Consider the following 17,277-nt stretch of genomic DNA (forward strand, 5'->3'; position numbering starts at 1 on the left):
CTATTGCTATTTATCCTTCTCTTTCCCCCTCATGAAGTCAGAAAAGGTCAGAGGACACTACCTCCATGCCCTTTTTGTACCATCACACTTTTCAACCACTACAGTTTTCACTCACTTGCATGTGATAGCTGCTCAGAACAGGAAATGAAAAAAACAGAGTCAAAGTCAAAATGAATTTGGATCTAGCACAAATTAGAAATGAAAAGAACACCATATCTTGTTTTTTACTCCAATATGCTTGGTTATATTACCATTTTGCAATTTTCTCATTATAATATTTTTTTTTCAAATTTTACTAAGTATTGATAATGACCTTTGCTACATAATTATCTACAATAGCTAAATAAAGCAACTTATATTGCCCTATTAGGAAATGATTATGATAAAGTTCTTATATAAACTGTAAAATAATTAAAGAAAACCTGTATGATCACTATTCTGTCTTCGTCAAATAAGGGAAAAATAGAGGGAAATTTTCAATTGCTTTTCTTATTTATTTAAAAACCACTGAGGCTGACCCTGCAGTGCCTTTTTCTCCCCTGAAGGTCTTGGATTACTGAGTTTTTACAGAAGTCTGCAGCACCCTCAAGTGTTTGTAAAGTTGAACTGCATCCAAGTGTTAGGTAATTAAACCCCTTTTCGCCTTAGTGGCCCACCAGCCACTCCATGGGAGAACAGTAAGGCAGCCCGCTTCCATAAAGATTTACAGCCTTGAAAACCCTAGGGATCAGTTCTACTCTGTCCAGCAGGGTCTGTATGAGTCAGAATAGACTCAAAAACAACAGGGTAGAGTTTGGGTTTTTTACCCTTATAAATATAACATAGTTCAAAAATTGGGAGCTCTGGTAGCCTAGTGCCTAAGGCACTTGAATGCTAACCAGATGGCTGGCGGTTCAAACCCACCAGCCACTCCTTGGAAGGAAGGTTGGGCAATCTACTTCTGTAGTGATATTGCCTCGGAAACCCAAGGAGGGGTTGCTATGAGTTGGGTCCAACTTGAGGGCACATAGCAACAACAACAGTTCAAAAATTACTTCTTTTTACCAATATAATTATAATTTAATTAATGGCAGAGTGTGATTTAAAATAGATAAATGTATTAAGATACCTTATATTTTTCCATAACTATTTTACTGTTTCTTCTACTAGAATGTAAGTACCATGAGGACAAAGTGTTTCTATGTCTTTTCCACTGTTGTGTAACCAGCATCTAACTAGAACAACACACACTGTAGGTATTCAATGCACACTGACTGAAGAAACAGAAAAATGGAATACTTGTGCTAATCCCTTAAAAAAATTCTGTACAAAACACTTGATCAATTTAAACCCAAACTTTTCTTCACTGACATATCAATTATGAAAAGAAAGACCAGAACCTCTAAAATATATTCAATTCATATTTGAACTGTGATGCTTACAGTTTTCATTTTTTTATTCATATTATGACACTATCTTTAGAATTACTATATTTATATGCTTACTTCTCATCACACAGGAATTACTCCTGAAGTCATATGCAAATCTGCTTTTACATAAATTAATCATATATTGCCATTGACTGCACAATTTTAGGGATTTTTTTTTTATTTGCTTTATGATCCATCTCAAATTGTGTTCTACACTCACAGCTTGATAGTTTTCCAGCCTCCCATTTTAAGCAGTTACATAATCTTTAAATAATCACTTAAATGTACTAGGAAAATGCTTTCAAACTCTCTACAATGAGTACAAATTCATTATTTTTAATATTTTGAAATACTGTAAATTCTTTTAAAACTTTTTTAAAATACATTTTCTTAATTGATAAATAATGACACAATTATTCGGCTATTCCTTTACATGATAAAATGTACAAGGTAACAGTCTACTATTATCTGTCAATGAAACATAATATTGACCATACTTTACATCTAATTATGAAATAAGAAACTAAGTCATGTAAGGAAAATTCTGACAATTCAAGAGCTAAAACTAAAATTTCACAAATATTTGAGCTACTATTAAAAGAAAATTATCATATTTACTTCTAGAACGGTGGGACAAATTATTTTAATATTTTTACAACCATTTTTCTTACACTAAACACAGGATCAGGATCTGCAAGAGAGACTGTGAGTTTTTCACAAAGAGTGGTCCAGTTTTCACAGTTCAGAACATCAGATGGAGGCGCTGAACATAATGTTTGTAAGGCTTCATATCGCACCTAAAATGTTTCAGAACATTTTAATGAATATGCAGTCAGTAGAATAGTATCAATTATACAAAACAATATTTAAAAAACTATTTAAAGGCAAAGTCTGGGGAGATTCTTTATAGGTTCTCATTTCCCTTTTAAAGAGTATCAAAAATTTTATGAGAAATCAGATGCCTTTTTGTAAAATAACTCTTGTGAACTCATTTTTTAAACTAAATGTTATACACAGGAAAGAAAAAGAAAAAAAAATGGGTTGCTGTTTGTGGAAAACAAAAATTAAAACACAAAGTATATCGGGAGATTTTAGGATGGATGTCCAAATAGAAGACGAAGAAGGATGGTGCTTATGCTGAATTACCAGAGCCCCATTTTCCACTGGCCTTGCCCCACTCATTTTCTCCACTCTAGCAGGCCCCCAACGGGGGTCATCCAGACTGAGGAGCTTAATTTTAAAAAGTTGTCCAGGTGCCTCTGCTGAAGCATTCTCATTCTAGAACATGAACAATTCTCACAAAACTATTCATTTGAACTTGTTTTTGCTGCTTTACCATATTTACTAACCTTCTAACCATCAAGGTAGAATTAAAAAAATCACTTAGCAATGAGATGCAAAGTTCAACTTCTTTGTTTTCTTACAAAGTATATTTTTTAATCATTCTTAGAACCCAATCACAATTCATTCAAAAACATTGTTACCCAAGGGACAGCAGTGCAGAACAGTTTCACTACAATTATAAGTGGAACAAGGCTCCCCCCACAACTCACTTCCAACTAGTGAGTAATAACACTGATTCCAATCTATTCTTTAAAACCTGGTCATTTCCCAGCTGAAACAACTGAAGCTTAGTGATAAAGAGAATGAGGAATCAGACAGAAGGTAAACGGACATTGAAATAAGTATCAACTTTCAGGTGAAAAAGACATAAAATATACATGGTATTTAAAAATGTTCATATATTCATATGATAAGAGAACTTCTGAATACAACTTTATTTCTGATGGAGATGAGGAAGAATACAGAGACGTTTTTAAAAATTAGGAATTCATTAACAATGTTAAACAATTTCTCCATTTCTGATAGTTCTTAGGATAAAATTCTATTACAACTTAATTAATTTCAGAAGTAAAAAGGTGTTCTGAACAAATATACAGTCCCAAGTATTACACTTAAAATGAAGACAATAAAATTGTTATCATATAAAATCAAGTCCCATTTCAAATAGCCTTTGAAATATTATAAATTATTTATCAAGAACCACAAAATAAATCAGAATGCACAATGCTGAGAGAAAAAAAAATTCTTCTTCTGTGATATTTCTTAGAAAATTTCAAGACTAAATCATAACTTCATTCAATTGAGTCTTTGGGTGGGGCAAATGGTTAAGTGCTTAGCTGCTAACCAGAAGACTGGGTATCTGAGTTCACCCAGAGTGCCTCAGGAGGCCTTTCTCAGGCCTCCTGATCAACCCTGTGAAAGATCACAGCCACTGAAAACCCTATGGAGTGCAGCTCCCCTCTGAAATGTACAAGGTGGCCATAAGTTGCAATCAACTCAGTAGCAACTGGGTTTTTGGTTTATTCATTTAATTTCATATTAAAGTTCAAGAAAAACAATGATGATCTCAAAATTGACAGCAAATGGCAAAATATAAAAAAAAGTCTTAAGAAAAACCAAATCAAACTCAAAGACGTCGAGTCGATTTCAATTCATAGCAACCCCCTTTGGGTTTCTGAGGCGATAAATTCTTACAGAAGTAGATTGCCCAGTCTTCCTTCCATGAAGTGGCTGGTGGGTTTGAACCACCAACCTGCTACTTAGCAGTCAAATGCCTTAGGCACTATGCCACCAGAGCTCCAAAATATAAACAAGTCTTAGGTACTTCAAAAATCCTGTCCTATATTCTATTTCAGATTGATTTTCAAAAAAAGAAGACCTCATAAGCCGGAATTTGCAAATTTAAAAAAATATATACAAATACAATTCAGTAAAATTGCTTAAGATAATTTTTATAATAAATGAAAAAATGTGTCAAAATTACTTACATGTTATAACCAAAACCAAACCAATCTCTCTATGGGAGTAAATTGGCCAATCTTTCTTCCAAGGACTGACTGGTGGGTTTGAACCACCAGCCTTCTGGTTAGCTGTCAAATGCCTTAGGCACTATGCCACCAGAGTTCCCTATATGTTATAATAGTTTAAAAAAAAAAAAAAAGCAATCCATGAAAGTCCTCTTTGTTTGTTTGTTTCCCAAAGAAATCAATGCATCAATGAAAGAAGTTTTGGGAAGAGATGGTCATCACTTTACTTATTCAAAGTTAAAGCTAGAAATAAAAATTTATTCTTACAAACTATAACAAAACATGATGATTCTCTAAGAAATGCATCCCTCACTGTATAACCTTTCATTTAAAGACTAGAAAGTCTGCCAGAGATATCCTTCTAGGACTGTCCCTAACAAAAAGGCCCAGTCTCCAGAAAAAGAGTCCAGCTGCTATTGACTGCAACTGAGTGTATTTCAAACATGTATCTCTGACTGAATTTGACAGACATCCTTTAAACTCACCTCTTTAGGTTGCTCATTGACTGTAATTGAGTGTATTTCAAACATGTATCTCTGACTGAACTTGACAGCTATCCTTTAAACTTACCTCTTTAGGTTGCCCCGGATCCATCTGATCTAAAATCAATTGTAATTTTCCTTGACAAAATTTATAACTCTGTAACATAATTGACAGAACATTCATTAATTTCAGATTAGATTTTACAAATACTGTAATTTTTTAAATATATTTCCAAGCACAAAATACATTCTGAATAACAGAAAAGGAATATATATCATGATTTGACAGTAAATTCAAAAACTTTGTTTGCCAAGGCATTTAAATGAGAACTGCATGTCCCAATAGAACAGTTTACTTTCATATATATGAAAACTATTATTATTTGCTGAGAAACTGCAATACATAGAATGTGAGATGAATGAAATAGAAAGATAAAACAAGTAATATACATATGTGGAAAGGTACTAACAGTACCCTAGGCATAGCTTGAACTTTTTTGTTCCTTTTCTTTCCTGTATTTTCCCTTAGCCTTTCTCCATGCCTAAGCTTGGGTTTAAAAAAGAAAAAATCCTGGAGTGAAAATTTTCGTATAGAAAATAATTCATAGTAAGTAGCACACAAGTTATTTTAAGAAAAAGAAAGGAGTCTTTTTCTCCCAAAAGCAATGTAAATATCTAAAAACACTTCTTAAAAACCATCTAAATATAAAAAAATAACAATATTAGCTTCTGCTTATTGAGTATCTATTATATAACAAGACTCATAGTCTTTCTGTGAGACCGGGTAGTGCAGAAATAAGCACTAATTTGCTCACTGGAAGGTCAGCTGTTAGAATCCACCAGCTGCTTTGCAGGAGAAAGATGTGGCAGTCTGTTTCAGTAGAAATTATAACCTTGGTAACCCTATAAAAGGAGCTCTGGTAGCATAGCGGCTAAAGCACTTGAGTGCTAACCAGAAGTCTGGCGGTTCAAACCCACCAGCCACTCCTCAGAAGGAAGGTTGGGCAATCCTACTTCCATAGTGATACTGCCTCGGAAACCCAAGGAGGGGTCGCTATGAGTCGGGGCCGACTCGACGGCACATAACAACAACAACAACCCTATAAAATACTTCTACTCTACAGGGTCACTATAACTCAGAATTGACTCAATGGCAACAAATTTGTTTGGGATTTTTATGCTCTCTCAAATTCATGACTGCAAAATATAAAACCAGAGAGGTTAAATTACCTCTCCAAGCCACACAGCTACCAGGATTCAGATTCCCATACATGTTAAAGACCCTATTCTCTTCACTGTCTTTATTCTTTCTTGAGGTTATCTCATCAAGTTTTTTTTTTTAAATATATCATGATGATATAAATTTATATCAGCATTAGAATCCACAGTTTCATTTCTAATTATCCTCTCAACAGTACCATTTGCATGTTAATAGGCATCTGAGACTTAACATGTCCAAAACAGAATTCTTGATTTTTATTCAAAAATACTCCTCTCTCAGACCTTTCTATCTTGGTAAATTACACTATCATCCATCCCAATTTTTACTTAGGTCAAAAACAGGAGTCAATCACGACTTCTCTCCTCTCATTTCTTATATCCAATCCATCATTACTTGAAAGCCAACCTCCAAGGTTCATGTATCTTAAAACTAATGATGCATCACCACTTCCTTGCTAAAACCCTAGCCAGACACTATCTCCTCTAGTCTATTGCTGTTTTCAAGTGCTATCAAGTCAGTTCCAACACATGGGAATGCACTGTACAAAATACTGCCCAGTCTTAGCATCAACCTCACAATTATTGCTACATTTGAGCCCCTTGTTGCAGCCACTGTGTCAATCCAATTCACTGAGGATCTTGTTCTTTTTCACTGACCCTCTACTTCGTTAAGCATGATGTCCTTCTTCAGGGCCTGCTCCCCCTGAGAACCTGCCCAAAGTACATGAGATAAAGCCTCATCATCCTTGCTTCTCAGAAGCATTCTGGCTATACTTCTTCCAAGACAGAGTTCTTCATTCTTCTGGCAGTCCATGGTATATTCAGTATTCTTCACTAACACTACATAATTCAAATGCATTAGTTCTTCTTTGCTCTTCCTTACTCATTGTCCAGCTTTGGCATGCATATGAGTCAACTGAAAATACCAGTTTGGTCAGGTGTACTGTGGTAGATAAGGTTGTATGTCAACGTGGCTGGGCCTGGTTTTGAGTGGCTGGGCAGCTGGATGTACTTATTCCCCAGGATGAGATTGGTAATCAACTCCATGGTTGAATCTACTGGAGAAGCTGAGTAGCTGCCTTAGGGATGTGGTCTGCTTCCAGAATATAAGAAGTTTTAAGAAGGGTCTCTATAGGTTTTTGTCATGCTTAGACCCTGCATGTAGCTGAGTCTTCATTCAGCAGCCTGCTATATTTCCTGCCAATATTGGGACTGTCTCTGGACTTGAACTAGTGGCCTACCATGTTGTTTGGTAATCATGAGACTGTGCCATTTTATCTGTCAACTTGGGTTTGTCAGCATCAACGCCAGTAACTGCCTGAGTGAAAAGATAATTCCAGCTCCAATGGGCAGGGAGCAAGAGGCAGAGCTGAAGCCCAAAGGTGAGGGGCTTTCCCCCAGTCCCTAGAGCTGGCACTTGAATTCAACCTTCCAGCCACCAAAACTGAAAGAGAATAAATTCCTGTTTGTTCAAACCACTCATTTGTGTTATGTCAGTTAGAGGAGCACGAAATAACCAAAACACACACCTTAGTCCTCAAAGTGACAACATTTATTTGACATTTTAAAGAGGTCTTTTCCAGCAGATTTGCCCTGTGCAATATATTATTTTGCTTTGACTGCTGCTTCCATGGGCACTGATAGAAGATCCAAGTAGTTTAATCTAGACTACTTTAACTCATCATAGCCGCTCTCCTGATTCTACTCTTATCTCATGCTATCCCAAGTCACCATCAATTCTACAGCAACAGTGCAACTGAGTTTCTCAAAATTATACATCAAATTATTTTACCTCCTTTCTTAAATCCCACAAAAGACATACCACTTTACTCAGAATAAAATATAAACATTACCTACATGATCTGGCCTTTGCTTATTTCTCTAACTCTCTCTCATGACACTCTTCCCTCTGCCCTCCAGGCTTCAGTCACGCTGCCTTTCTTTCCATCCATTGAAGATGCTATGTTCACTCTACCCTGGAAGCCTTTTCTCTTGCCTTTGTTTCTGCCTAGCAATTCTCCTCCTCAAGAACTTTGTACAGTTGCTCTCCTGTCCTTAGGACACAGCTCAAAAGCCCCTCAAAAAGACATCCCCTAATATATAGAGGAAAACATCAAGAGAAGATGGCAGGAATACACAGAGTCACTGTACCAAAAAGAACTGATCGATCTTCATCCATTTCAGGAAGTGGCATATGATCTAGAACCAATGGTAATGAAGGAAGAAGTCAAAGCTGATGAAAGAACTGGCGAAGAACAAGGCTCTGGGAATTGATGGCATACCGATTGAGATATTTCAACAAACAGATGCCCCATTGGAGGCACTCACTCAGTTATGCCAAGAGATTTGGAAGACAGCTACCTGGCCAACTGACTGGAAGAGATCCATATTTGTGCCCATTCCAAAGAAAGGTGATCCCACAGAATGTGGAAATTATAGAACAATATCATTAATATCACACGCAAGTAAGATCTTACTGAAGAGAATTCAGAAACGTTTGCAGCAGTATATTGACAGAGAACTTCCAGAGGTTCAAGCCGGATTCAGAAGAGGACGTGGAACAAGGGATATCATAGCTGTTGTCAGATGGATCTTGGCTCAAGGCAAAGAATACCAGAAAGATGTTTACTTGTGTTTTTCTGACTATGCAAAGGCATTTGATTGTGTGGATCATGACAAATTATGGAGAACATTGACAAGAATGGGAATTCCCAAGCACTTGATTGTACTTATGAGGAATCTGTACCTTGACCAGGAGGCTGTCGTTCGAACAGAACAAGGGGACACTACATGGTTTAAAATCAAGAAGGGAGTGCATCAGGGTTGTATCCTTTCTCCACACTTATTCAATCTATATGCTGAGCAAATAATCCGAGAAGCTGGACTATATGAAGAAAAACGTGGTATCAGGATTGGAGAAAGAATCATTAACAACCTGAGATATGCAGACGATACAACTTTGTTTGCTGAAAGTGAGGATGACTTAAGGCACCTACTGATGAAGGTTGAAGAATACAGTCTGCAGTATGGATTACGTCTCAATATAAAGAAAACAAAAATCCTCACAACTGGACCAATGAGCAGCATCACAATAAACGGAGAGAAGATTGAGGTTGTCAAGGAATTCACGTTGCTTGGTTCTACAATTGATGCCAATGGAAGCAGCAGTCAGGACATTAGACGATGTGTAGCATTGGGAAAGTCAACTGCGAAGGAACTGTTTCAAGTGCTGAGGAGCAAGGATATCTCCTTGAGGACTAAGGTGCGCCTGACACAAGCCATGATATTTCCAATCACCTCGTATGCATGTGAGAGCTGGACAATGAATAAGGAAGACCGAAGAAGAGTTGATGCTTTTGAGTCGTGGTGCTGGCAGAGAATGCTGAAAGTACCGTGGACTGCTAAAAGAACTAACAGATCTGTCCTGGAGGAAGTGCAGCCAGAATGCTCCTTGGAAGCAAGAATGGCCAGACTTCGTCTCACCTACTTTGGTCACGTTGTAAGAAGGGACCATTCCCTGGAGAAGGATGTCATGCTTGGTAGGGTGGAGGGTCGACGAAAGAGGGGGAGGCCCTCAACGAGATGGATTGATACTGTGGCTGCGATGATGGGCTCAAGTATAGCAGGGACTGTGGGGCTGGCGCGGGATCCGGCAGTGTTTCGTTCTGCTGTGCATGGGGTCGCTATGAGTCGGAAAAGACTCGAAGGCACTTAACAACAACAACAACAATATATAGAGTCACCTTAAAGGTCTCTTTTTATGTTGTTATTTTGTTTCAGTGGGTGAACATAAACTGTCGTAGCAACTAACTACAATAACTTATTCATTTAGGGCATGTAGATAATATGTGTTCAAACAAATACATATTCATTAGATTTTTCAGACACTGTAAATATTTCTTAGACAGAAAACTGAAGATGGGAGCAGTGTCCCATCTATATGTGTTGCTAACATGATTTATAAAGTAAAGCAGCACATACAGGTTTGTTGGTGATAATAAAAGTGATTATACCAATAAAGGTAGATACTTACAAAAGGAAAAGGAAATTTTCATATAAATATATTTAAATGTGTGAAAATTTAAACTAAGCAAAATATTTCTCAGCAAACTATAAGGGGAAAAGAAAAAGAAAGTAAGTGGATAGTCTGAGATGTATTTGATCCTCTATAATCATATGGATCCTAACTGAAGTGTCTTTTCCTGATAAAATAAGATCTGGAAATATTTCTTTCAGGTACATTTTTACCTAAAGACTACAAACAGAAGATACATTCTGAAATGTTTTCAGTGCTATCAATTTCAATTCCTTTATTACAACATATGATGAGGAATATTCACATTACTCTATTACTTAAAAGCAAAACCAAATCACCTTCATCATTAATTTACCCTAGAAAGCACTTCAAAATATTTTAAATGCCTGGCTTATAAACTGCATAAACTAAAGAACATACAACCAGTGAAAGAAAGACAGCTATTGCTGATGTTCAAACAACACTGCTTTGAGAAATAAAAAGGGAAAATTAAAAAAATATCAAACCTAATAATACTTTACGGTTTAACATGGTTTTTTAGGTTTTTGGGGTTTAGAGTTTAGCACAATGATTTGTCTCCTATTCATTTAAAAAAAAAATTACTAATGATGATGACAGCAAACATTTATGTGAGCACGTATTATGTACCAAGATATTTTATGTACATTAAATTATTAAGTCCACAAAGCAGCCCTATAAAGTAGGTTTTATTATTATCCCCATTTTTGCTGTTGTTGTTGTTGTTAGGTACCATTGACTCAATTTTGACTCACAGCAACCCAATGGAAAGAACTTCCCAATATGGTTTCCTAGGCTACAATCTTTACCAGAGAAGAACATCAGATCTTTCTACTAAAAATTGAGGCACAAAGGTTAAGAAACAAAAGTCCATAGGTTACCACTGGCAAAGCCAAAAAAAAACAGAGATAGCATCAGACTATTTTGCTTCAAAACTCAGAATGAATTAGGCTCACTTAGAATGAACTTTTCATATTTTGTTGTTGTTGTTGTTGTTATGTGCCGTCGAGTCGGCCCCGACTCATAGCGACCCCTCTTTGGGTTTCCGAGGCAGTATCACTACGGAAGTAGGATTGCCCAACCTTCCTTCCGAGGAGTGGCTGGTGGGTTTGAACCACCAGCCTTCTGGTTAGCAGTCAAGTGCTTTAGCCACTATGCTACCAGAGCTCCCTTTCATATTTTAGTGCATCTAAAACTTATTATAGTATGTACCACCCCCCCCCCTTTCATTAAGGCTTACGTATGGAATAAAGTTACTATTTCTGAACTAAAACATGACTTCTTAGATGTTTTAATTATGTTTAAAAAGAGAACTTTTGTACTTTTCTTTCTTAAAAAATTCTACATTGAAAGGTAGTAACAAAAACCTATTAATATTTTAAAGTCAAAAAAACTTAAGGTGTTCATAAAAAAGAATATTAGCACTATTAATGAAGAAATCAGTTTTCTGATGTCAAATTGTATCCTCATGGATTCTTAAGCAAGCAAGCAAAACTAAACTCAAGTATGCCCCTCCTCCACTCTCATTCTAGGTAGCAGCACTATCAATACTACTCTGCTCATTATTTTATTATTATTTTTTTAATTTCATCTACCTTTCTCCCATCACTTCTACATTTTTAAGATTTTAAGATTTTTATGATTTTAGGCTCCAATCTTTTTTCTCTTCTTCCTCTTATGAAACAAGTAATAATCACCAAAATCTTATCAATAGGAGACCTCCAGGAAGGTGGTAGAATAGGCAGATAATCTACCCAGACCTTCTACAACAAAGAAACAAGACACCAACTGAAATAGATAAACAGGATAATCCTGGAACCCTGAGCTTCAAAGAAAAGAATAAAGAACTGGATTAAATTGGGAGCTCTGGTAGCATAGTGCCTAAGGCACTTGACTGCTAACCAGAAGGCTGGTGGTTCAAACCCACCAGCCACTCCTCGGAAGGAAGATGAGGCAATCTACTTCCGTAGTGATACTGCCTCGGAAACCCAAGGAGGGGTCGCTATGAGTTAGGGCCGACTCAACAGCACATAACAACAGCAACAACAGAAGAAACTGAATGAAAACAGTGAAAAAGGAGATAATAGGAGCTGTGGACTGTGAACTAGCCTGACAGTATTCTGACCCCAGCAAAAAACTGATAATCGACTCCACTGGCCAAGGGCTACACAGGCAACCACACAGGTGGCTAGTAACCAGAAAACAACTGTACCCACATAACCCCAACCATATCCATACCTCCTGCAGACCCAGCCACTGGGTGATGACCACCACCTGCTTCTGCACCAAATAATCATTGATAGGCAGTGGCCAATACCAGCCCAACCCACCTGCAACTGCTCTACATAAACAGCCAACAGAAATCAGTGCACACATTGTCATCCTCTATCACATGCACACCTGGAGACAGGGAGCAAGTGCCTAAGTGCTTCACATTGGTCCTGCTCACTCAAATATATCAAAACAAAATAGAAAGAAATAAAATAAAATAACTGGGAGAATCATACTAACACATAATCACCAAGTATAAATATAATGGCATCACAATGTCACGGAGAAAACTAACAATCCCAGTTCACACAAAGAAGCAAGAAAAACAGTACAAACAAGGGGCCAGATTACAGAGCCAGAAAACATCCCTGAGTAAGATGTGGATTTGGAACTACCTGATAAGAAATTCAAAGGAATTATATTTAGGTACCTTCAACGAATTGGGAGACAGATCAAGAAAAAACTGACAAAATCAAGAAAAACACTGACAAAATTAAGGAAAACACAAACAAACTCTAGAATTATTTAGAAAAACAATACAAAACTGACAGAATAAATGAAAAATTAGAAGCCATACATAAACAGCAAATTGAAATCTGGAAGATTAATACTAAGATTTCAGAAAAAGACACCATAGTAAGAGGGCATAGTAAGGAGGAGAATCAAATCAACAGAAGACAGAATTAGTGAGACTGAAGACAAATATCTCAATACTACATTGTTAAGGGAACAATTGGAACAAAGAACTAAAAAGAAAGAAAGAAAGCCTAAATTTATGTGGGACTCTAACTAGGGGAATAATTTGCATGTGATCAGACTTCCACAACAGGGAGAGAAAAATAAAGCCACAGAGAAAATTGTAGAAAATTTGTTGGAAGAGAACTTCCTTTATATGAGGAAAGATGAGAAGACATGCATTCATATGCATTCATTCAATGAACTCCAAACAGGTAGAAAACAAATGAAAATCACTACGACACATCATAATCAAACTTTCCAAAACCAAACACAAAGAAAGAATCCTGAAATCAGCATGGGAAAAATGAAAAGTCAGCTACAAAGGGCAACAACTAAGACTAAGCTCTGATTTCCCAGCAGAAACCATGCAGGTGAGAAGACAACGGTATGATACATATAAAATACTAAAAGAAAAAAAAACTGCCAACCAATACAATAATCATATACTAGCAAAACAGCACCTCACATATGATAGTGAAATTAGGTCATTTCCAGATAAGCAGAAATTAAGAGAATTTGTAAAAACCAGACAAACCTTACAAGAAAAGCAAAAAGGAATCATTTAGACAGAGAACCAACAACAGCAGACAACAACATGTGATTACCACACATGGCAATATAACCTAGAAAACAACCCAGATATAGAAGTTTCCAAAGTAAAATAAACTTACAAGACTATAAACAGCACACTAGACACATCAATTTATAAATGATGACAATAATAAAGCAAAAAGAGGAAAATAAATAGTGTAGGTACAGAGTTTCCAAATGGAGACAAAGTCAAGATGGCTTTGAAACGGAATGGACTGTGTTAAACTTCGGAGGGAAATAACAAATCACAGAGTATCACAGGGTAACTGCAAAGAAAAGTAATAAACTTCATCAAAATAAGATAGGGGAAAGGAACAAATATTTAGCAAAAGGACTACTAACCAGAAGACTGGCAGTTCAAACCCACCAGCCACTCCCTGGAAGGAAGGTTGGGCAATTACTTCCGTAGGTGATACCATCTCAGAAACCCAAGGAGGGGTCACTGTAAGTCAGATCTGACTTAATGGCCATGAGTTTGTTGGGTTTTTGTTTTGTTAAAACAATAAAAAAGAAGGAAATAACAAAAAACAATTCATAAACAAAATGAGGTAAACACAGAAAATTATACGGAACAAAGAAATCAGTAACATGACAAAAAAAAAAAAACAATAACAAAATGACAGCAATAAATTCATACTTCTTGATAATTATATTGAATGTAAATGGATTAAATGTACCAGCCAAGAGACAGAGTTGCAGAATGGATTAGAAAACAGGACCCATCAAAATGCTGTCTGAAAAAGACACACCTGAGACACAAAGACAAAAACAGACTAAAAATCAAAGATTAGGAAAAAAATAAATCAAGCAAATGGCAATCAAAAAAAAAAAAAAAAAGTAGGAGTGACAGTATTAATTTCTGACAAAATAGACTTTCAAACAAAAACTACTATACAAAGCACGGAAGGATATTATAGAATGATTAAAGAATCAATCAAACAGGAGGACACAAACAGAATAAATATCTCCTCATCTAATGAAAAGACCCAAACACACAAATAAAACATTAACAGAATTTAAAAGATAAATAACTCCACAGTAATATTTGTTGTTGTTATGTGCCATCTCTTAGGCCAAAGTAAACCCAAGCCACCAACATTTCAGTTGGCAGCTTCCTCCAGGTGTCAGGCTCTGATGAGACAGACAGTCTGATAACACAACCGAGGTGACAGAACCCGCACAGGCTGGAAAGTCCCACGTGATGACAAACTTCCTCCTTTGAAGCCCCCTCATGCTAATTAGGTGCAGACTTGTGCCAACAGCTAATTGGACCCTGCCATTTCCTTAGTGCCCCCAATTAGGTCCTCTCTGTGTCTATAAGAATCTATCCCCCCTGCCCGGGGGTGCGACTCCTCTGGCCTTGATGCTAGGGCATAAGAACCTCGCCTGGGATTCCTAATAAACTGCTTCTCTGAAACAACTCCATGTCCTGGTGTCTCAGCAGCTCTGCATTACATTTGGTGCCAAAACCCGGGAAGAGTAGTAGAACTTGAGGGAATTCTTATTCCCCTTCTCCCTCTTCCCTCCGGACCAGGGAATTCCAGCCCCCTGCATCCACCACCGGTAAGTCACATCTTACCCTTTACTCAATGCCCATCGGAGGACATGCATTTTGTATTTTGTTGTCCTCCATCCTGTGGGTCATTTTAATTTTTTGGCTCTGGGTGATGAACCAGTGCCTACTACCAGATGGTTTGAATTGGTTCTGTTGTAACCTGTCTGCGCCTGACTGAGAGGTTGTGTGAATGTTTCTGTAATGCTCCAAGATCTAGGTTGTGGAGTCTGAGTGGGCCCTCAGTTGATTTCCATGTGAAGTCAGATTGGCACAACGGTGTGGCTCTGCCCTCCGCTCCAGGATTTATACGGAGACACCTTAGCCAAAGACTCACTTAAATTCCCAAGAGGGGAGCGGACAACCGGACATCTGACTGATCCTCGGGACATGTCTCCAGTGTAATTACTTTCCTCTTTTAATGTCTCCAGTGTGATTACTGTCCTCTTTTAATGTCTCCAGTGTGATTACTTTTGGAGAGTTGACTTGCCCAAAGGTCTGAGTTTTGTTCCGAAGTTTTCTGCATCACTGGCACAGGAAAAATCATGGTAGCACGTCAGAAACTCCTCAAAGTTCAGGAGTTTGGTTGCTTGGGGATGCCTGACATCCTACCTCCCCTGAGGGTTTATCCCTCGTTCGACTGTCTAGCGTCAGGCGGAGATGTCCACCTACGCAAAACAGTCCAGCTGGCATAGGGTTATGGTGGCCCTATCCTTCTGCCATAGGGTTCTGGTGGCCCTATCTGAAAAACTCAGAACCAATGGGTAATCAAAACTCCAAAATCAATCCAACAACCCCTCTGGGGTATTTATTAACAAACCTTAAGACCTTGCTACTAGACCAGGACTTCCATCCCAAACACCTAAACTTTTACTCCACCATGGCATGGCCCCAATACACAGTGGACAATGGCTCTCACTGGCCAGACCACAGGACTTTTGACTTTAATATCCTTACAGACTTAGACAATTTTTGCCGATGCACAGGCAAATGGCCAGAAGTCCCCTATGTCCAAGCCTTCTTTTGTTTGCACTCCTGACCCTCATTATATATGAAATGTAATACCACCCAAATCCTCCTTGCCCGCAAAAACCCCAAACCTCACAAACCCACCCCTCTCTCCCCCTGAAACCAATCCAACAATTTCCTCTTCCTCCTTTTCTGATCCACTGGAAAACCTTTCCCCACCCCCCCAGACCCCCTCCATATGCTGTAGCACAACCCCCTCTCCCCCCGGTTGCGCCATCCTCCCTTCCCCTTACCCCTACAGCTCCCTATCCTCCCGTCTCACCTACCTCCCCAGACACCACTTCTTCCCCTACCTCTCCCACCCTTTCCTCTCCTGTGAGCCACCACACTCATTCTCAGCAACTTCTTTGCCCCTTGCATGAAGTTGCTGGGTCTGAAGGAATTGTACACGTCCACACCCCCTTCTCCCTGGCCAATTTATCCCAAATTGAAATACACTTAGGCTCTTTTCCAAATGACCCTACCACTTATATCAAAAAGTTCCGATACTTCTCTCAGACCTATGATTTAACTTGGTATGACATATATGTCATCCTCTCCTCTACCCTTCTCCCAGACGAAAAAGATATAGTCCTTAGTACCGCTCGAGAACATGCTGACCAAACCCACCTAACAGATAACACCATGCCTGTCGGAGCAGACGCTGTTCCAGCACAAAACCCAGGCTGGGAGTACCAGCCTAAAACCCAGTCCAGATGGACTGAGAGATCCCGCAGGGATAAAATGCTCCAATGCCTTCTGGCAGGTCTACAAGCTGTCTCTCATAAAGCAGTTAATTTTAACAAGCTCCAGGAGATTACCCAACTTCCAGATGAGAACCCAGCCACCTTCCTGAACCGATTAACTGAAGCCCTGTGATAGTTGAAGATCTGTCAACTTGGCTGGACTTCACTTGTGAGTGTTGTTTCTCATGATGGATCACATGACTATGTCCTAAGCGGCCGGTCAGTCTAGGGGGAGTTTCCCCAGGGGTGTGGCCTACCTGTAATACTATCCGAGGAACAAACTGGAAAAACAGGATTCTAGATATACGCTTCATGGAGCAAGCAGCTCGCTGCGC

General features: G+C 38.2%; 1 protein-coding gene across 1 annotated transcript in view; it reads right to left on the reverse strand.

The window, feature by feature from the left end:
* TBC1D32 (TBC1 domain family member 32) overlaps window positions 1-17,277 on the reverse strand; it is a 350,348-nt gene that overhangs the window by 261,655 nt on the left and 71,416 nt on the right. Inside the window, exons 4-5 of the mRNA XM_042782292.1 lie at window positions 4,850-4,918; window positions 2,081-2,206 (exon numbers count right to left, since the gene is read on the reverse strand). Of these exons, the coding sequence (XP_042638226.1) occupies window positions 2,081-2,206; window positions 4,850-4,918 (195 nt within the window). The remainder of the gene's footprint in view (window positions 1-2,080; window positions 2,207-4,849; window positions 4,919-17,277) is intronic.

Source organism: Orycteropus afer, unplaced genomic scaffold (assembly GCF_000298275.1).
Source record: "Orycteropus afer afer isolate SDZICR_OR568_19922 unplaced genomic scaffold, OryAfe1.0 scaffold00286, whole genome shotgun sequence".
Lineage (NCBI taxonomy): Eukaryota > Metazoa > Chordata > Mammalia > Tubulidentata > Orycteropodidae > Orycteropus > Orycteropus afer.